The 21,397-nt window shown below is 36.3% G+C and overlaps 3 protein-coding genes across 4 annotated transcripts; 2 read left to right on the top strand and 1 right to left on the bottom strand.

Annotated features, from left to right (window-relative positions):
* On the top strand, positions 3,781-9,374 carry LOC18605181 (sialyltransferase-like protein 2). 2 transcript variants are annotated; one of them, XM_007038036.2, is made up of 12 exons: positions 3,781-4,033; positions 4,123-4,196; positions 4,398-4,487; positions 4,596-4,673; positions 4,793-4,893; positions 5,319-5,511; positions 5,602-5,692; positions 5,773-5,837; positions 6,344-6,498; positions 6,587-6,668; positions 6,877-6,986; positions 8,810-9,374. In XM_007038036.2, exons 1-12 carry the CDS (start codon positions 3,946-3,948, stop codon positions 9,003-9,005), a joined length of 1,323 nt encoding a protein of 440 aa, XP_007038098.2. In that variant the 5' UTR covers positions 3,781-3,945; the 3' UTR covers positions 9,006-9,374. The 2 variants fall into 2 exon arrangements, with proteins under 2 accessions (XP_007038098.2, XP_017974013.1); XM_018118524.1 differs by lacking the exons at positions 3,781-4,033; positions 4,123-4,196 and having other exon boundaries at positions 4,449-4,486; positions 8,810-9,145.
* Positions 10,111-15,038, top strand: LOC18605180 (protein bicaudal C). Its single transcript, XM_007038035.2, has 2 exons — positions 10,111-11,396; positions 14,690-15,038. The coding sequence occupies exon 1, from the start codon at positions 10,383-10,385 to the stop codon at positions 11,337-11,339; it is 957 nt and encodes a 318-aa protein (XP_007038097.2). The 5' UTR covers positions 10,111-10,382; the 3' UTR covers positions 11,340-11,396; positions 14,690-15,038.
* LOC18605179 (long chain base biosynthesis protein 2a) lies at positions 15,281-20,470 on the bottom strand. The gene is made up of 12 exons (XM_007038034.2): positions 19,985-20,470; positions 19,779-19,844; positions 19,365-19,453; positions 18,975-19,120; positions 18,768-18,892; positions 18,557-18,650; positions 18,298-18,461; positions 17,813-17,974; positions 17,099-17,225; positions 16,826-16,992; positions 16,572-16,679; positions 15,281-15,722 (listed from the first exon to the last, which is right to left on the bottom strand). The coding sequence occupies exons 1-12, from the start codon at positions 20,108-20,110 to the stop codon at positions 15,627-15,629; spliced, it is 1,470 nt and encodes a 489-aa protein (XP_007038096.2). The 5' UTR covers positions 20,111-20,470; the 3' UTR covers positions 15,281-15,626.

Here is a 21,397-nt window from a genome sequence, read left to right as displayed (position 1 = left end):
CTTCCATGCTTATAATTATGATAATTATGTAATTATAGGGCTAATCTTTGACAAAAACCTACGATGTCCCTCTACAAAATCTTGGCTGGGGTCACCCCTGCAATCTTCTATTCTGTTCGATAAAGCACAAAGACTGTTCTCTATTCCTCTTGTTTCCATTCCTGGTTTTTAACTCCCTAACAAAATCCATATACATAAAAATGCTTCCATGTCGACCTAAAAGATGCTTAATGTCGGCATTTTTTTTTGTTTGAAGTAAATGACAACGACAATTTTCTTTTCTTTTCTTTTTTTTCTTACGTGAAGGGAAGATTCAAATCTTATCATTAATTATTGAATTAAATGATATGTTATTCTATTTGAATGTTCAATGTTGTTAATTGTTTTCGCTTCTTATGCCTCTTTTTTTAAGTATATTTTTTATTTTAAAAAAAGAGAATTAAAGTAATTCAAAATAAATAAAAAAATACATATATTTATCATTAAATAAGTTTCAGTCAATTATTGTCACTTTTCATTTAAAGGTCACATCATTTAAAATGTGCTAACGTGAAGATTAAATTTAAGGAAAAAGAATAAATAGCAGAGACCTTATCCTAGACGTGAGAATAAAGGTCAACAGGAAAGAAAGAAAAACATATAGAAGGAGGAGTTCATGAACCTTTGGAAGTCATGAACCTCATCAAGAAATTAGTTACTACTACTTGGTAAGACCAAATGCCACCTTCTGCCGCTTATTAATCGAATCCTGAGGCACAAGTGTATCCAAAACCATGTCTAAATTTTTGACTTTGTTGGATTTTTGTCTGTTCCACAGTTAGATCTCTTTAATAATCAATAAATGAAAACATCTAGATCAGACCATACAGATATATATATATATATGTATATGTATTTTATAACTAGTCATAATGTTAAACACCTGCCAAAAATGGATTAATCAGAGTACAGGTGAACTTGATTCTTGTCGAATTAGGTCGACCCCAAGAGCAAATTGACACTTGTCCATTTGACCTCAATGAACACTTGACAATGTTTGGCCTTTGCTATACAATTCATGCAGGCATCTCTGTCCAACTTGCCAATTTGTCCAAGCACACAAGTGTAAGGATGCCAAAGGGCTGTTGTTATTCGATTTAAAATTTTTCTTTCCTAACAAGTAACATATCTACAGATTTTTTGTTCTTGTTTTCCTGGATACGTGCGTTGCATTTGGATTGAAGCAAAACCAATCAGCAATCTCAACTGGGCTTTGTTTTATCCCTTTATCTTTAGAACTCAAGGTTCCCAACTGTAAATGGGGAAATAAGAAGCTCCCCCAATTGCTCTCATCATTTGTTATCTAGCTACATGAAACAATACAACAAGTAGACTGGGACCGCAACCTGAACAATTGTCGACCTTGGAGTATCATGGGATGTCTGATTCTGACCAGAAGATGAATGTATGTAAAAGCGTAGATATCACGGAGTGTTTAATTTAATTTGTAACCATTAAACTCCAAGAAAAAACATTTCTCTGCAAGCTTCCTGGAGAACAACATCATGGATTCATGGTCCCCTTCACACGGTACGATTCCAACAGGATTACTGAAATTAGGCTTTTAGGCTTTAGGGCCATGAGCAACTGGGCCACTAAGGGTGGCTTATAACTGCAATCGGCTCTGTGGTGTGGGTCTTGGTTCGATAAGTCTTACCATTATTGCAGCCTAAGGGTTAGATCAACTTTTGCCATCTTATTAGGAGTAGGGCTAATTAAATCGGAAACTTTTAAGAGTGCTGTCAGTGGCCTTTGGCTGGTTAGGCTGTGGCGGCAGTTGGTACCCGTACCATAGAACCAGGTTCATTTGGGCAGTAGGAGTCCACCGAAAGTAAACAGAGGTCACAATAAAGGGTTTAGGTTTAGACTGCGCCACCCAATTTAGGTGCATCTTTCCTAGTTGATAAGTACATGAGAAATGCTACTAACCCTATTGAACAGGAGCATTTTGCCATTTTCCATGATGCTTTTAGACTGAAATAGACATCAAAAAGATGAAAATGCTGACGGGAAGGTCAGTCGTTGCCAACATGATGGGCTAGCTCAACAACGAAATCCAAATGGAAAACGAACGGTGATGAGATTCATCCTACAAGGACTGTTTTTGTTCGTAACATTGAATGTAGCAGACAGTGCCTGGAAAAGAATTGACAACTAGCGGATTAATTGCGAAGGAGACGTAACCCTGAGCATCCAAACTTTTGCTTCCTGTGCTGCCCGATGCCCATCCCTTCGAGAGAATTACACATGCAAGCACATGAAATCGGCGAAGTCGGCCTTGCAGTCAAATATTTGACGGGTGATCAAGGAATATAGGTGGTCCAACACCATGAAAATGAATTCTCTAAATTATTCCTGTCTTGCATTGAAAGGAGTTTGACCCATACGTAAAATATACCATTATAATTCACATATATTATCGCTGTTTATATAACATTAAGTCATATATGTCAATACAAAGATTTATTAAAATGACTTTAATTTTAATAAATAAGTTAGATTAGGATGTCATACCAAACATAAAATGTAACTCTCTGGTCCATATTACTCGTCGAGGGGGATCGATGAACAAAGGTCCATCGAGTATATTGCCTTTAATTTTTTCCAACTCAACCATAAAAACATGATAAAACCTACCAATCTAAGTTGGGCTTTTCCCTTTCTAATTCTAGGCCTTCGGCTAGGCACATCAAGTATACCCATAAAGTGGCAAGTGGCGTAGAGCGAGTAGCCATAACTGGCGAATACGCAATGTTAGATTAGAATTTAGATTTGATAAAATCGAAACCAACTATGGTATTGGCATTTTTCAAAGAGGGCGACGTTTTTTTTTTAAAAAAAAAATTTTTGGTGACATTTTGCAGAAAACTGAAAGCTTATTTACAAATCACAAAATGGAGAAAGCTCGTAGCTGGTAGCAGATTAATTGCGAAGGGGATTTAAGCCTGAGCAATGAAAGCGTAGTAGTTGCTTCCTAGGCTTTACCCGGAGGCTCTGCAGTGCCCATCCCTCCATCATAGGGGACTACACTTGTTAGCACATGAAATCAGTGAAGTCGACCTATTATGTTTCTTGTCTTGTACAGAAATTTCGGTGGTCCAGTACCATGACAATGAATTATCTCTTTATGTTTCTTATCTTATACCAAAAGGTCAAAAAAAGGAAAAAGTTTGACTCACCGTATATGCATAATCTAGAAGTTTTACCTAATACCCCATTAAACTAACTATCTTGTGTACTATTTTAGAGTGGTGGTCATTTTACCTAATGGTGTTTATTGGAAAAGAAAAATGTAGCGTTTACCCTACAAAATATGGCAGAAGAATAGGGGGAAAAAGGCACTGTTAGAATAAGGGCAGAGGAATGCTATTTTTTTTATTTTTTTAGAACATAATTCATATTCAGATAATGTAATGCCAACTTGTGCACATCCCTAGAGAAATAGAGGTGTGGAAAGGATAACAAAGAAGAAGAAGCAGAAGAAATTCTATCCTATGGCTATTTGCCTCACAGCCCACAGGAGAAAGGTTTGGACTCATGTAACAATAAATGGGCTTTTAGTTAAGTAGTGGTCGTGGCTATTAAATTTATTAGTCACCCAATTTCGGTCCATTTGAACAGTGGGGAGCTGGGCTCAAGACCCAAAGACAGCCTGCCTCAATTCCATTTGGGCCTCTCCTATTGTTTCAGCCTACTAAAATATGAAAAGAAAAAAAAAAATCCAATACGCGGCATGTAGAGTACACCACGCATTTTGTTCTGTCCTTCACTTCTTCTTTTTCTCACTCTTCGTTAGCTCTAGAAAATCGATCCGGTTGCTTACTCAGATCCATACTGAATCTGTCATCCATCAAATAAACTTGGAAAGCCAATATTTTCCATAATCGTCCCTCAAATCCCATTTAAATGAGGATTTTGCAGTTGGGTCTTTTAGTAGCTTTGTTTTCTGGGGTGGCAGCCATTCTCATTTACATCACTGGACTCTCCAATCGTTGTGCGTATTTAATATACATACTTCCTTACTTCTTTTTTTCTTTTAAAAAAAAACTTTTTGGGGTTTATTTTCATTGTTATTGTTTGTAGATGAGAATCATCAACCGTCAGGTGAAGATTGGGAAGCATTGCAATCTCTGCAAAGTGGTTTCAAGAAGTGTGTGGTCAGTCTACTTTTTCTTTTCTCTTCGTATTCTAACTATTGCTTGTTCACTTCAATAATCTTAACTTGGGTACTGTCATTTTATTTTAAAAAAAAAAATTCTTGTTGAATTAATGTTGTATATAAGAAATCTAGTTTGATTATGTTATTTTTTTCTATTCTTCTTAATGGTTTGATTTGGTGTATTTGATAATTCATTCAGAGTGCAAACGGATTAGGTTTACAAGCTATAAGTGGTAAAGATTATTGCCAAGTAACACTAACCTATCCTAGTGACACTGACTCCAAATGGGTATGTGTCTGCTTTAACAATTCTATGAATTTATTTTTAGATTCCAGAAATTTAGTTCTCTCCATTGGAATTGTTGTTTGAAATTCATATATGTAATCATGTAAACAGAGGGATCCTAACACTGGAGAAGTTGAAGGTTTATCCTTTGAGTTTAATCTTTGTGAAGCGGTGGCCACGTGGGAACAGGTGAGTGTGGTGATTTGTTTCTCCAATTTGGTTTAAGTTTTTCCCGTATAATGTTGCTTATTTAAGATTTGTTTTATTTCTTTATTGTTGATTTGTTATTTAGTGAGTTGATTGTTTAGGTGAGGAATAGCACTACAATACTCACTAGGGAGTTCCTTGATGCTTTACCAAATGGGTGGGAGGAGTATGCATGGCGCAGGATTAATAAAGGAGTGCTACTGTGAGTACTCTTTTTGGTGACTAAAATATATGAGTAGTTGCTTCTACACGGTGTTTGCATCAATAGCATCTGATAAGGTTATGAAAGAGAATATAATGACATAACTGCTACATCTGATAAGTTTAAGACAGAGAATATGACGTTGCTGCTCATATACATTACATTCCTGAAGAAAGATGGATGATATAAATTTTTTCCATCAGAATTCAGATGCCACTCTTTTTAGGATTCAGAGAACATCTAATTTCTGCACATATGACATTACTCAAAAGCTAAATTTACTTTTATATTTCAAATAGAATCTCATATGCGGTTTTTGGTCTGGATGTTTTACTTAGAGATACTTGATGTGCAGATTATTAGTATGTGCTTCTGAGATAAACTACAGCTGCAAAAGTTTTATGGAGTTTGTTTCTGTATTGCAGGAACCACTGTAAAAATAAAGCTTTATGTATGGAGAAGCTTTCACTTGTCCTCCCTGAAACACCACCTTATGTTCCAAGGCAGTTTGCTCGGTGTGCTGTTATTGGCAACTCCGGAGATCTTCTGAAAACAAGGTTTGGGAAGGAGATAGATAGCTATGATGTTGTCATTAGAGAGAATGGTGCCCCAATTGAGGTTAACTTTGGCTTTCCTTTTTTTCTTTCACTTGGTTCTTTCTAATAATTTTTCTCACAATTTTTCCATATGTTAAATGTTCTATTGCAGAACTATACTGAATATGTGGGCAAAAAAAGTTCATTCCGGCTTCTTAATAGAGGATCTGCCAAAGCTCTGGATAAAGTTGTGGAATTGGATGGTATTGGAATTTTCCCACTTGTTGTTTACTTATTATACTTTCATAGTCATAGAAGCATGCTAAATATATGGATTTTACAGAAACAAGGCAGGAGGTCTTGATAATAAAAACTACAATTCATGACATTATGAGCCAGATGATTCGGGTTAGTATATTGTTTCCATCTAGTTCCTTTCTGTGGTTTTGATTTTTCTTCAAACTAGTACTTCTTGTTGAAACAGCTGTTATATACAGCAACAGTAGTTTTTCTTAACACACATATGTACACATGCAAATGCTAACGCACAACACACCTATGATTTAACATTGCATTGGTTTGGAAAATGTTGATCCTTTTATCTGTAGGTGGATTGCCCGTCATTGTTATTACATTTTCTCAACCCCCCCTCTTCCTGCATTTATTGATCAAAATGATGTAAACGAATGTGTCTTTTTTCCTGTAAAAACTGTGGAGCTTCTTATGCAAAATTGACTGCTCAACCACATTTTTCAAAAAAAAAAAATCCTATAGGAAACTGTTCTTTAAAATATTGATGTCTGAAAGACTGAAAGATGGAATTTTTAGCAACATGCTCTTTTCCCCTTTGCTGCCACTTTTTTTTTTTCTTTTGACAAAAACTTCATAAACTTTTTTGTTGTTTTCATACGCAGGAAATTCCAATAAGAAATCCCGTATATCTCATGCTAGGTGCATCCTTTGGTTCAGCTGCAAAAGGTACTGGGCTCAAGGCTCTTGAATTTGCTCTCTCTGTATGTGATTCGGTAGATATGTATGGTTTCACAGTGGATCCAGGCTATAAAGAATGGTATTGTTCCTTCTAACTATCTTTCCCTGCAACTTAACAATTTAATTGTGCTTACCTGACAAAGAGGACCTTCATGATGTTCTCCTAGGACTAGATATTTCTCAGAATCTCGGAAAGGCCATACACCTTTGCATGGCAGGGCTTACTACCAGATGATGGAATGTTTGGGTGTATGCTTTCTCTCCCTCTCCCTCCCTCTTTATATTGAAATTATTACATGAGTTCTGTCATGGAGTTAATAATAAGAGAAGTTCTCCTTATGTGACTATTAGTTGGAAGAGTACGAATTCTCTCTTTTTCATGATGTTACTGCAGTCCTATCCTAATTAGCCTAGAGAAATCATTATCTTTGACAAATTTGCATTTGGTATTGTTAAGCTTATTAAAATCCATTCTCCAATGCGAGCTGATTCCAGCCGAGTGGTGAAGTGGCTGCCAAGTCGTAGTGCCATAAGAGCTGCTAGAATTGCATCAGAAAAATTGTTGAGGTAACAATCTTTTATTATTTCCTTTTTCATCATATGGTAATTAATACTGGGTGATAAGTCTGAGGCTGTATTATCCACCTTATGTATCATGCGGGCAATCACATGCACAACTATTGGCAAGTTGGACCCAGAAGTTAACTCAATAATTAGGTTTTACAAGGGTCTACTAATACATAAGACATGCTCATGGTTGCGGAGACTTGCATGCGATAATCACTCTTAGCACACAAAGAATGTTTGAGAACATCTGATCTGACCTTAAGATAATATAAAACAAAGATATTATTGCTCTTGTTATGGGTTATTTGCTGCTGAAGTCGGTTTTCCATGATCCAAGTTGCTTCTAAAAGTTCATTTGCAGCTTTTATAAAAGCTAGAAGTTGCTCTTTTGAAAAACCTATTTGGCTCATTATTAGCTTTTCGAGGTAGACAACTGCTTAGAAGTGGAGGTGTAAGTGAACTAATATGTTCAATGAGCAGCTTGTGAACAAGTTTGGTTAAAGCTCGTTTAGGTTTGTTTATGAAACTTAACAAATAAGTTCAAACGATATCTTTAAGCTTGATTAATAATGAACTGAGTTTGAACGTAGGTAAGCATGGCTCTTTTATGTTCACGGACAAGTTCGATAAGCTGTTCATCACAAAGTTTGATAAAAAGCTTGATAAGTGTTTGTTTAATTCTTTTTAACATCATTATTTTTAAGCTTTAATATCTTTCAATAAAGTTCAAAATATAATTTAATATTTACATCATTGAAAAGTAAATATTACCTATATTAAAGTCATACATAATCTTTTGAAGGTTTTTGCTAAAGAGTGCTGTAAGAGCACTCTTTAGGGTTAGTTAAATTACTATTTAGAGTAATATTCTTGTCTTAAATGCAGTACTTAATACAGTGATCTTAAAGAATGTCCTCAGGGCACTCAGTAGCAAAACCCTTTTTTGAAAAATAATTGTTGTAGGGGAACTTTTTATGTGGTCCAACAGTGGTCATTTGTGATATTAAGACTTGAGAAAGAGAACAAAATCTCCTTTCCAGTCATTTTATCCTGCCATCCCACATCTGATGACAAAATGTGAGTGGGTGGTCCTTGTGCTCTATAGACAAAGTCCTGCCCTTCTCCTCCATAAGCCAATGGTTGTCAGGGGTACTCAATGTGCAGGATCACAAGTGAGCCGTGGCATTGTCCATTGACCTTGAGTCTACCATTTGTGAGCTCAAAGACCCATTTTTATCGTGCTTTTTCTACAAGCTCATTAGTAGCTTGCGCTCTGCTAAATTAATTGAGCCAAATTCAAACAAAATTTTTGAAACTTGAATAAAACTCTGCTCATGTACAAGATTGTAAAAATTTAGCTGATCCAAGCACAAACAAGGTGATGCTTGGCTCGGCTTGGTTCATTGACACCCATACTTAGAAGTTGCACAAACAGGTACTAATTATGTAAAACCTTTAGTTTTGCCTATATTGGCATATTGTTGCTCAAGAATCTTGTATGGTGTTAATTAGTGACCATTACAGGTGTTGGTAAGATCTCATTGGATCTCACCACAAGAAATCTCACTGTAGTGGTCACCTGAATCTTGTATGGTGTTAATCAGTGACCATTATAGTTATTGGCAAGATCTCATTGGATCTCACCACAAGAAATCTCACTGTAGTGGTCACCAGTGTTAGTGGAGTTTTTTTTTTGAAAGTTGGTGTTAGTAGAGTTTTTAGTGCAGTGCATTAGATAACATATGATATAATGAAAACTACTCTGTTCCAGCTTAAAGCTGTGTTCCTGAAGATGTAATAAATGCAATTTCTTATTTCTGTAGGAGGGTTGGAGCAGGATCTGAAGACCTGCTTGGTTCGTGCTCAAAAATAAAGAAGCAAGTTAAAAGGAAACATTTGTCGGTCTCTAAGCTCAGAAAGGCTGCTGTTGACCATCAAAAATTTGTGAAAGGCACAACCATGTATCCTTTAGAGCACAGTCCTGGACATGGTCAGCTTTGCACAGTCCCAGTTGATTGAATCGTTGGTAACCGCGCTTGATCTTGACCTTCCTAACTGTGAAACTATTGCTGGATATAGTTCACAGAGACAAATTAAAGACTGAAAAAACGGAGGCCACTTTGGGCTACACTTGAAGCAGCCGCAACTAGCATACTCATCTTAAAAGATTCATTTTGGGAGTGAAAGCTTTCAGGCTGCATTGCCTTTTGAAAGCTCCCTTCAGTCGAAAAGCAAGTGTAGATTAGAAAGTCAGTTTTGCAAGGTTTCATGCGTAGGTTCATTGTTATTTTTCAGTGCTAATAGGGTCTACATTGTATTTATGAATTCATGAGATTCTGATGTAGACGCTTTACCCATTTCATAAGGCATACAGTTGACTTTCTAGCATGTCTATCATTAGCTTGGTGCCTAAAATTTTTCCATGAAACTCAAACGAAGCAAAAGAGTCAGAAGTCAGGGTTGACAACAGATTCGCAAATCACAACTTGCACTAGAAATTTCTTGTGAGAATGTAGACAAAAAGCATTAATAGTACATGTGCTGAGGAGCAGGTCGGTATGTGGCACAGCAATTTTTCATTCGGACCTTTTTAAATGGTTGAAATTCCTAGGCATAATGAGTAATAACTTTCTAGTGTCTATAGCGTGTTGATTCTGGATGACCCTTTGGCTGGAATTACTGAAGTCTCATCTTGTCTTTGGCAAAGTCATTGATTGCTAGTTAGTAGGCTAAGGGCTATGGCCCCATTTAGTTGACATATAGAATCAGGCTTTCTTCTGAATTTTGTGTGTGAATCAACATTGGTTGCATTAAGTATCAATGATTTCTGGAAAGGAGATATGTAAATTTTGATACATACTCGCATCATTAATTTAGCTAAATAGTCATAATTCTTTTGTCCTCTTAACTTTTCTCATTTTATTAGCATTAATATGAGTATAGGACCAAAACTTGTATAATAAATAGGATAGTTTTTTTAATGCTTTGACTGTCTTTTTTACTAATCAAAACATGTTGAATACAGAATTTATAGTACATCCTCTTTGCTTTGTTATTATATGGTCCTCGAGACCATAATATGTTGCCGCATACAATTTCCTCATCTGAAAATCAATTACTCCAACGACTTGAAATAATATTGAAAATCTGGAAAACCTTTTGTTCCCTTTCGGTAGGAAAAGGGGACACGCGTCACTAACCCAACATCTCAATTGACACACTCCAATTCCACTCTCTCTTCCTTTCTCTTTTCTTCTCCTCGCTTCATTTACTTCACTCTCTCTCTCTCTCCATCCAAAAGCCACCTTCTTTTATCACAACTTTGCCTTCCTCACTTTCTTCACAAATAGAACAAACCCAGAAAAAAAATAATAGAAAAAGCCTAGAAAAATAAAAATGGCGGATATAAACCCATCGGACGGTCAGCTAAACGGCGTCGTCGGACCCCTCGTGGTGGCTTCATCTGAGACCGTTGGATCGAAACGCCAGAGACGTCCCAGCGTTCGATTAGGCGACATCGGCGGCGACCAACCCTACGATTCTCATATTCGAAGACCCTCGTCCTCTTCCGCCGCCGCCGCGGCCGGCGTCAAGCAATGGAAACACCAACCCCATCATTCCTTAAATCCCTCTGTCGCCGCTGCAAGTACTAAATCGTCCAAAACTCGCGCTCTAACCAATCTCAGCACTGACTTCAACACCAACAACGAAACCTTCGATGACGAAAGGGATGCTAACAACAATAACAGCAATTTAGATAGCGTCGCTATTGGTAGCTGGAGAGTCAAAGATTTCAAGAAACGGGGCTCCGCAACGAAAAGGGTCCGATCCAATTGGGTTTCCAAAATCGACGATTCCGGCGGCGGAGGGGGCGGAAACATCAGCATCAACGGCAGCAAAAACAACGCTAACAACAATAATGTGGAAACAGAGGACAAATACAGTGCCGGAGAAGATAACGATGATTTCGACATGGAGAACTCCGAAAGCCCCATGAAAGAGCGGAGTCCGATTCATTCGTTGGATAATCTGGGTGTCGATGGCAGTGAAAGGGAAGTTCTTTATCATGGGAGTAGTCAAAGGAGACCAATTCGGACTAGGGTTTCGGACGGGGTGGAGTTATCTGGGCCGTCTGATACCGACATTCGGCAGTGTGGGGAAGATGGGGTTAGGATATGGTTGAACAGTTTGGGGTTAGGAAGGTATGCCCCGGTTTTCGAGATCCATGAAGTGGATGATGAGGTTTTGCCTTTGTTAACATTGGAAGATTTGAAGGATATGGGAATAAATGCAGTTGGTTCTAGAAGGAAAATGTTTTGTGCGATCCAGAAGCTTGGGAAAGGCTTTTCCTGAGGTTTTTCATGATGGTTATAGGGTTTTTGAAAGGAGAAACTTATCAGCCATGGCAATGTAAGAGTTTGAACCTTATTAGCTTTTATGTTACCTTTCTTTTAATGTAGTGGTGGTAGGAGAATGAGTAGGTTCCTTTGTTAGTGTTTTTTTTTTTCTTTTTATGTTGCACTATATGAATTTTAGTCTGGTGCAGATTTTTTGCAGTGCATTGTGCTTATGGTGCTTTCGTTAAAGTAGTGCTTACTATTGTTGAGAACCTTAATGAAAAACAAAGAGGGAATATCAGCTTTTCTTTTGGTTAAAGGAAAGTGCTTAACAAAATAAGGCAATTTCAAGCATATTCTTATGGTTTTCTCATTCGTTATGATTATGAAATGGAAATTATTCTCACAATTAGATAATATGGAACTGCTTTGTATTGTGATTATCATGGTGAATTCATACTGACAGTTGCAGCTATCACTCAAGAGGTGTTTCTTTACTCTGGTTATTGAAGACTCTTATTTTAAGAAGTTGTTAAGAGGAAACTCTTGTAACTGTTTATTTTGAATTACTATGGACTGGCTGTAGATATTTGCACTCCATCTGTTAGTTTTGTGCTCTTTGTGCATCTCTTTGGGAATATATGTATTAACATCTAAAGTACTTTATCTTAGTCATCCAGAGGTTACCTCTCACTATGCAAATTGTGTTTTAGGATCAATGATGACGTTTGAGTTTCTGTTTGCCTGAATTGCCCTTTGGTGTTTAGTGGGCTTTTGTTTTATCATGGTAATGTAAATGTTTAGTTGCTGCAATCAGATACCTAGTGCCAGTCACCTCAACATTCATTCCCAATGCTCATATTCTTGAAGGTTTCAATATGCAGAAGACATCATAATTTTTCTTTGTGGTATGGATATCTGCTTCTAATTTGACCATTAGAAATTTTTCCTTCTCTCTTGTCCTGGGCACGCCTTGCTAATATATGTGCTTCTGAAACAGTGAGTCTGAGAAAAAGGTGTAGCCATTTTTGTATGCTACATGAGTTAATATATTTTTTGTATTCCATTAAGTCCCTCACATTACTTAGTGATTTTGTCAAGTATATTCTAGTTATTAAAGAACTTGGCAAGATGGAGGGAAAGAAAAAACAAACAAACAAAATAGGAGTTGGTGCAGAAGGGATTACATGTCCAAGTGCTTCTTTAACTCTATTGTATTTTTGTATTGCGTGACTTGATGAATTGAGGATAGGTATTACCGAAGAGAAGAGTAATCTTGAAGAACTTAGCTTATGTGGTCATGTGCATATGTGTTAAATATTAAGAAATTGAGTTTTAAGCTATTGTTGGGGTGAGAAGGAAATCCAAGTCCTACCTCTTTCTGAAACTTTTTCTGAATAGATCATTGATAATTGGGTAAATTACTCCTACCTCCCCAACTTTTTATCATAATTCACTCCAGGTCCATTAGTATTAAAAATGGACACTCCGCCCCAAAATCTTAAATACCGTTAACGGATTTTATAAAATTACTAAAATACCCATAAAATTAAAAAGTTAAAAATGTCAAAAAAATTCACCTTGAACTTTCAAACTCTCTTGTTCTTCTTGGAAGAACCAATTCTGCAGTTTTTTTTTTTGTTACAAGAGTAACCATTTAGATGCCAGACGAAGTATTAAACTTGAGTGACTTTGGATTTTCACTTTGATTTTATTAACTTAGTTAAATTGTTGTGTTGTGTTTTGGAGCAATCATTTTGTTTGTTTAGAATGGTTGACAAGACTCTGCAGCATTTCTTTATATATTTCTATCAAGGATTTTCTACCAATTTGTTAGTTAACTTCAAAGCTTCGGGTAATCAAGCAAAACATTTGGCAACACTTTGATTAAGCACTAACCCACTACTGCCAAGAACCCACATTCTGAACCTAACCCACATCCCTCCCATCAAATCCATCCCAAAAACAAGTAAAATTCTGGGTTCAGGCTTTACAAGCGAAGAAGCTTTCCCAAGAACCTCAAGACCAAATTGTTGAACCCAAATTTTGGCTCATACAATTCTGGGTTTTATCTCCGAAAACCTGAAAAACTTTCCCCTAGCATTCTTGACTTCCCTTCTTTGGCACTTAACATCTGTCACCGACATCTATGAAGTGAGATTCAGAGTCTAGGCTTGTCCCTCTTTTTCCGGTTACTTGAAAAAGAGCAACAACAGCTACTTAGATATTCATTATTGTTGGTTTTAGGTTAATCTCGGGACTATGCTTTTGTTTTGATCTGGGTTTTTGGGTGTATGGTAGGTTGAGTTTTTGTATAGAGGACTGATAAGGCAAAATGTTGTTCTGGTTGTGATACTGAGTTTGTATTGTCCAGTGTTGAGGTGAAGAATTTATTATGTATCTTTCTTCCAGTAGACATTTTTGGTAATTATTTTTATAGCAATACATACCCAGCTTTAAAAAAAAAAGTCATTGTTGTTGGGTTGATTTAAAGTTTTAACTGTGGGAAAATGAAAGACTCTGAAAATCTGGGGTTTTGGTTTTTGGAGAGTGGGATTACGAGTTTGGGTTGGGGGATTTGTTTGGTTGATTCAATTGTTTTAGTCATTGTTCTTGTTCTTGTTGGTTTGATTTGTCCGATAATTGAGGTCTCATCAAATTGCATTTGTGGTTTGATTTTAATGATAATTCTGGTTGAAGGATGAATATCCAACTGAGTCTTGAGATATCAATTGAGTCTTGAGATATCAATTGAGTCTTGAGATATTAGATGCCCAATGGAAGCTAAGTCCTGGTACAAATTCCATGAGAATTGTATTTCCATTGGAGAAGATGAACAGTACACAGAAGGGTAAAATGGTTATAAAGTTTGTGACGTATTATTGAAAAGCCAAAAACATTAACGGTAGGATGTATATGTCTAATGATATATATATATATTATTGGGGTGAAGTGTTCATTTTCAATACTGATGAATCTAGGGTGAATTATGATCTAAAGTTAGGGAGGTACGAGTATTTACCCTTGATAATTTTATATTTATAGTTGTGTGAATTATCCCTGGACTTTGAAGTCCAACCTCTCATGCTTATTGTTCTTCTATGATGAATTGTTTGCCAGTGTGATGTAGCTGCCCATATTGAGGGATTTGTCAAGCATATAGCTCATGATTTGAATTAATTAAAGCCAAATCCAGTTTTGGTGGATCTGTTTTAGGAGCATATGCATGATTGTTTCTTGTTATATTCATTGGGTTCTTTCATGTGCAATTGTCTAGAATTGGGAATGAGATGCAGGCATGAATGGTTCTGGCATTGTTGTAGCATATATAAAAAACATAAACATATAAGGATTATGTGTTGACAGGAAATTGTCCATAAATCTCCATCTTGGTGAGGCAGTGTTAAAACTGGTTCCTGCATAGTGGCTTGGCAAAGTAGTATAGCTCCAATTGTACGCAAGTGCCAATGGGAGCCAATGAATGGAGTAGGCTGAGGCTAGCCAAAACATGAAAGGAGACGCCGTGCATCAATGTTTCTCGAGTCCAGTAACAAAATTCTTGCCTCAAAGGAATTTCCTTCTTCATGTGCTTGTGCATGTAATAAAATTTGCTGTAAATTTGTTAGTGAGCCGATCATAATCATCTAAATTATTCTTTTGGCAGATGATGATTTTTCTTAGTTTATTTAATGATTCGATTACACTCTCAACTCGACTGCATTTTAGCCAATATCTTTCGCTTACACACTGTCAATGGTTGACTGACCTTGACCTTGACCTGTCCGTAATTTATGGATTACTAGATATTGGCTTGATCTGCGTGGCCAACTGTGTTTTAAGTTGCAAATGACTCGGGGGTTAACTTGCTCCCTTATTCGTGTGATGCGAACCTAGCATCTTTCTTCAGATAAAAGAAAGAATGAGCAATGTATGATGAGAGGGACAAGAGACCGATACTCTGTCAAAATATTTTCTATAGAAAGAAAAATTGGAAAAGTTTGCTGATAATGTAGAAGTTGATGGTGAAGCCTGTTTTCGTTGTCTTGAGGTCTCCTATTTCTACTTCAAAGATGAGACTTGTCGCGGGTTGGGAAGGAGAAAATGATCATACAATGAAATGAATTAAATTAGCACCTATACATTAAGTAGCGAAAATCCCAAGAATATCATGCGCAAACCACAAAACGTAGGAACCTTAGGATACCGGGGCTATTGGGACTACAAACGAGTGACCGCTGAAGAAGAATCACTTGTTAGATAAAATCTACAGACGGGAAGCAATTCCAAGCAACTTTTCAACCTTTCACTCCAACTTGATTGTGTCTTTCCCCTGCTCCAGTTTCTTAGGCTCTGCAGGGAAGTATTTTATGCCCACCATATCCCCGACCTCACTGATAACCTGTCATGAAGAAAGCAATTACAATTAACCCTTGAAACCATCACCTTGTGCACACTAATTGATCACTCCAGTAGCAGTTTCTAATCCACATTATAATCAAGGTAGACCTGATATTTTTGAACACGACACGTTAACACGACGCAAAAAGACACGGATTAAACAAGTTTTGAGTTTACCCTTAACGTGTTTCGTGTCTAATCGTGTCTGACACGTTAAGACACGAAAATTTTCGTATCTTAACGTGTCAAACACGTTTACTTAATTGTGTTATCGTGTTTAAACATATATACGTGTTTAAACGTGTATACATGACATGTTTATTACCCTATTAAACATTAAAAGTTAAAAACTATTTTAATTTTATATAAATAATTTTTAATAATTATTTGATGTGTATTTTAACTTTATATATAATAATGAATTTTATGTATATTATTTATATTAAATTTTATTATATTTGATATTATTATTATTTTTTATAATTATTTTTATAATTATAAATTTTAAATTTAAATAATAAAATTATATTTAATTATAAATATTTTTATTTAATCATGTTAAACGTGTTAATCATGTTAAATGTATTTTTAATCGTGTCCTATCGTATATTGACACGTTTAATAAACGTATAAAACGTGTAAATCGTTTTGTATCGTGTTACACGTGTATTAAATGTATACGTATACGTGTTTTAAATTTAAGACACGAATATTAAACGTGTTGTGTTCGTGTTTAACGTTAACGTGTGTCTAAACGTGTCTGACACGTTTAAGACACGAAAATACGAATTGCTAGGTCTAAACCAAGGCAATAGAGTAGGGCAGAAGGAAGCAGAGAGCCAATAATTACCTCCAAGGCTTTAAGAAGGTCTTCCTTAGTATGTGCGGCAGATATACAGATACGTGCCCTGGCCAAAAGTAGTGGGGTGGCAGGGAAAGCAACTGTAACAACAGCAATCTGATACAGCATGATTACATTTTCAGCAACTGGTCAGTACACACTAGACAGAGAGATACATGCACTGTGAAAATAAATATGATGAATGGCAGAACTATACTGTCCAAATAAGTTAAAAGGACAGCTGAAATTGGCTTTAATCTCACATTTTGTTTGAGGCACTCTCGGGAAAATGCCGGGATCTTTGCTGGATTGTAAAGCATTATAGGCATCACAGTAGAATCATTATCTCCAAGAACCTCAAATCCCATCTTTTGCAGCTCTGACCTGAAAAAGTTGCTATTCTCACGTATCCTTGCAAGTTTTTGAGCCCCTAAATATTACACAAAAAAGCCTCAAGTCATGACAAAAAGATTTGAAGATCCAAATGTGAAATCACAATGGAAGTTCAACAGTCTTAGAAGGAGAAAACATCATACCTCTACTAGAACCATCCTCTCCAAGAATAACCTTTATTGCAGATATAATTTGCCGTGCAGCTGGAGGCGATATTGATGTTGCATATAGATGAGCAGGACAAGTGTACTTGAGATATTGTATAAGTTCCTGAAATTGACATGGGAACAAGTTAGTTACAAGATTTGTAGAAGGATGATCGACAGAACCAAGCTAAACTTTTTTTTTCTCTTGAAGAGCAGAGAAAAGGAATTCATTAAAATAAGGGAGCAGGAAATCCCTTTGTGGGAACACAGGCCACAGAACATGAACTTAAAAAACAGAGGATATTGGTCAACATACCTCCCTTATGACTGGGCATATTTTACCAATAGCCCCTGTAATGGACCCATGATCAGGCATTCAAAAGAATCATCCCTGCCTCAAAAGAACAAAAGCAGCAGCAAGAACAGTCCACCCAGTCCTATACATAATCACGGGGGACAAACAGCAAACCTAAGCTCTACTCTATCCACCTAGACTTATATTGCATATCAACATATATATCTTTTAATCCAATCCAGCATTTTCACACCCAATCAAAGAAATCACCAGCCATCATCACACTATAGAAACCCTCCAGTAACTGATACCAGACATATCAAGCTAAACTACAAATGGAACATTACAAAAATGACAACAGTGCAAGGCGACTTTAAAAGATCCAGGAAAGTTAGCGATTAGCAAAAGCAACAAACCTTGGATCCAGCAATATAACCACCACAAGACCCAAAAGATTTTGTAAAAGTTCCCATCATGATATCCACATCAGCAGTATCCACTCCTAAGAGCTCACATACTCCTCTTCCTGTTTTCCCAACTGCCCCAATGCTGTGAGCCTCGTCCAAATAAACATATGCCTGAAACAAATGGGAAATAGACACAACTTTCAGTTAAAGAAATAAAACATTATGGCTGAAAATACATTATAAAGTTGTTGGAAAAAAAAAAAAATGAGAGGAAATCATTAGAAAACAAGACATACATAGTATTCATGTTTATGGGTTAAGGTAACTCAACCTCATTTAGCTTTTAGCAGTTGTTACAATGATTTTTCTTTTCTTTCCCATTATTACTTGATCATTAACCAAGCGCCAAAAAAAAAAAGACAAGGGCAGATTACTTTTAGGACAACCCAGAATGAATTATCAGGAGAACATGATTATTATATTAACTGCATCACCTTATACTTCTTGCATATTGCAACAATCTCAGGAAGTTTACAAAGTTCGCCTTCCATACTATAAATACCCTCCACAACAACAATTATCTTCTTCCACGGTCTATGTGTCCTGGGCTGTCCCTCAGCGATTTGTTCTCTGAGAACTTTCTCCAAATGAGAAGGTGCTACAATTAAAAAGACAAAAGTGATTTATTTATATCAGCATAGTGATAAGTCAGTTAATTAATTAATTCAGTTTAAAATACCACATACAACTTACTATTATGTTGAAAAACTCGGATAGTAGCTCCTGAGCCTCGAGCACCATTGACAATTGAGTTGTGGTTTAATGAATCACTAATAATCAACCCTCCCTGTAGATACATGCAAAGAAAAATAACAATGACAATAGTCACAGAGCAATGACCAAAAAAAAGTTTAGATATAAACATTTTACATGAAGAACGCTCATGCTACCATTGAGTTCATACCTTTCCCATTAGGACAGGAAGGATAGCAGAGTTTGTCACATAGCCCATGCCAAAGACTATAGCAGCTGGCTTCCCAACAAAGTTTGCAACACATTCCTCCAGTTCTTTATGCACTGTCGTAGTTCCTGGTGGGGAAAAGGCAGTGGACGATTTCAGATAACCAGGAATGTAACCAGATGGACTGCAAGGCAGAATTAAAAAGTACACCTCCATCAACGCGAGTACTACAGGTACTTGCTGAAAATCTATTTAATGAATCAATTACACGGGGTGTGCAATATTCATCAGATGCCGCAAAGCCAAGATAATTGTATGATCCCAAGTTCAGACACCTATTTATCTTGTCAGTTCGCCTGTAAGAGATGCAAATCAGGAAAATTAATCAACATAAGCTTGTGACATCAATATTTAGCAATCAAGCTTTTTATCTCAATCATTCACCTAAGAAGTGAGCAATGATCAGATGCCAAATTTTCTTTTGAATATTGTGTAAATGCAATAACAAGACAAAGTCAGAATATACAGAAAACTGTTGTAGAATAAATGAAAGTGAGCTTGACATAGGATTGAAAAGTGAAAGCATAACAGAGGACTCACTTCATTGTTTTATTATTGTCATTGGAGTAGGGCTCAACAACATCAAACCATGCATCAGGAGCACTTGATATCGGTCTTCCAAAACAATCCTACAGAGGTGAAAATTTAAAACATGTTACCAGCATTATTACGCAACAGACAGTCATGTACAAGTTACATAGGAAGAAATTGCACAAAAGACCGTCTAGGATCAAAATGGAGCTACCTTGATCTTCAAAGATACAAAATGAACAACATTTAAGTGCTTCTACGCATAACGGATTAATAAATTACGATTAGGAACCAAACTTAGGATTCAAGCATTTAATTTCTCGAGTGAAATTATCTCTATTAAAGCTTAATTTGATAATTTGTCTTCAGACATCTCCAGGAAACTTAAATGAATCAAGAAATCATTTAAGAAAAAGAAAATACCTGAATGCGATGATACAAGCGTCGAAAGTAGAAATCTTCAAGTCCTAAACAGATCGGAGCATATCCCTACATAATACCAAAAAAAAAAAATCGTCACGCAACTCTCTTCTATCAACGCAATTTTCAAACAAAATATATTCTGATAATGGCGATACTATTATTCTAAAAAATGAAAAACAAATAATAAGAAAGAAAAAAAAAAGAACCTGGAGATTGCTGGCATGCCACCAATCAAAGATTTTCCTGAAGAAATCACGGAATTGGCCAAACGCGAAGAGAAGGCCATAGCTGAAGTAGGTGGTTAAAGCGGTCAAATACGGAATTGTGATCATTTTTTCCTTTCGAAGCTTTTTTAATCTCTCTGTCTCCTTTCTCTTTTTATCTCTCTTCACCAAATTAAGGGGAAACCAAACTATAATTTAGATCTGGAAATGAGAATTTTTAAAGATTTTATTTATTAATTTATGCTTGAAATGAGAGAGAAAATGAGATCACAGAGATTCAAAGAAGAACTTCACCAGGAGGGAGAGAGAGAGAGAATTGAATTGACCAGTCTCTCTTCCACGATATAATTTTCAACTTCCAAACATTAAAAAGAAAGAAAGAAAAGAATTTTGACTTCTGGTTTTGAGAGATGGACGATTCGCTTGTTTTGTAGAAAACAAGGGAAAATCGCGGCAAGAGGAATTTTCTCGACTAAATATAATGGGTTTAGGTTAAGAAAATTCTAATCAAAGGGCAAAAGGCCTTTAATGGACTGGGCCAGACCTTTTCTGATTATTTTTCCTTTGAACTTTGTTCTTTGACTTTGTGAGAGATACAAGATCATATATAATTTATCCTCTTGTCTTTATTTAATTAAGGTTATCCATGCACCAAATTTTTTTGTATTGAACATGCCTAACCTGCAAAACACACTGTCCCACGATGGAAATATCGACATTTCAATCTCTTTGCACCCCTATATGCTTCCAAAGCGAAAACCTACATTTGTCTCCTGCTTAATTGTCCCACCTAATTAACCAATATATATATTAAAAGCAGTAGAACAACATTTCTATTAAGAGAATAGGTTAGTTGGATGTTGTTTCAGACACATAAATCACAGTTAACGAAAAGCCATGAACCTTATTCAAATCCTTGCCAAACCGAGAATTTGCTAAGCTTCCGATTAGGAAAATCATTATCTGCTATCCTTTTTGTTTGTTAGCTGATAATAAATGCCATAAAGTTGAACCTAGGACAAAAAATGTTGCTCAATAATGGTCGATGGTAACTCATAAATATTGTTAGGTGTACATCAAATATTCTGGTTAAACCTTAAATGAAACAAATTTGAAAGGTCTGGTCCCAAGCTCAAGAGCTACTCTACGAAAAAGCAGAGGCCCTTCTTTGGAAAACAAATGGGCTCCTTCAGTCTCCAAGGTGAAATCTAGTTCTTGCTTCCCTTGGCAGTTGGCAGCGGCTGGTTTTGAAGGTGGTGAAGCAACTAGGTAGGCCAACAGAACAACAATGGAGATGACAGAAACCTGAAGCCCATGATTTGTCAATAAACTCTGCACAATGGAAGGAAGAAAAGTGAAGCAGAGAAGGAAGTAAATTTATAGAAAAACTTCCTT

Source organism: Theobroma cacao, chromosome 3, assembly GCF_000208745.1.
Source record: "Theobroma cacao cultivar B97-61/B2 chromosome 3, Criollo_cocoa_genome_V2, whole genome shotgun sequence".
In the NCBI taxonomy this organism is placed as follows: Eukaryota; Viridiplantae; Streptophyta; class Magnoliopsida; order Malvales; family Malvaceae; genus Theobroma; species Theobroma cacao.
This window is presented reverse-complemented; position numbering and strand designations above follow the sequence as displayed.

Bases quoted from the DNA above. Each gene is read 5' to 3' on its own strand.
- LOC18605181 (XM_007038036.2), top strand. From the start codon at position 3,946: ATGAGGATTTTGCAGTTGGGTCTTTTAGTAGCTTTGTTTTCTGGGGTG. The intron at 4,034-4,122 runs GTGCGTATTTAA...TATTGTTTGTAG, and splicing joins CACTGGACTCTCCAATCGTT to ATGAGAATCATCAACCGTCA. The intron at 5,838-6,343 runs GTTAGTATATTG...TTTCATACGCAG, and splicing joins TTATGAGCCAGATGATTCGG to GAAATTCCAATAAGAAATCC.
- LOC18605180 (XM_007038035.2), top strand. From the start codon at position 10,383: ATGGCGGATATAAACCCATCGGACGGTCAGCTAAACGGCGTCGTCGGA.
- LOC18605179 (XM_007038034.2), bottom strand. From the start codon at position 20,110: ATGATCACAATTCCGTATTTGACCGCTTTAACCACCTACTTCAGCTAT. The intron at 19,454-19,778 runs GTATTTTCTTTT...TCACCTCTGTAG, and splicing joins GCTTGTATCATCGCATTCAG to GATTGTTTTGGAAGACCGAT. The intron at 18,462-18,556 runs GTAAGTTGTATG...TTTTAATTGTAG, and splicing joins CCGAGTTTTTCAACATAATA to CACCTTCTCATTTGGAGAAA.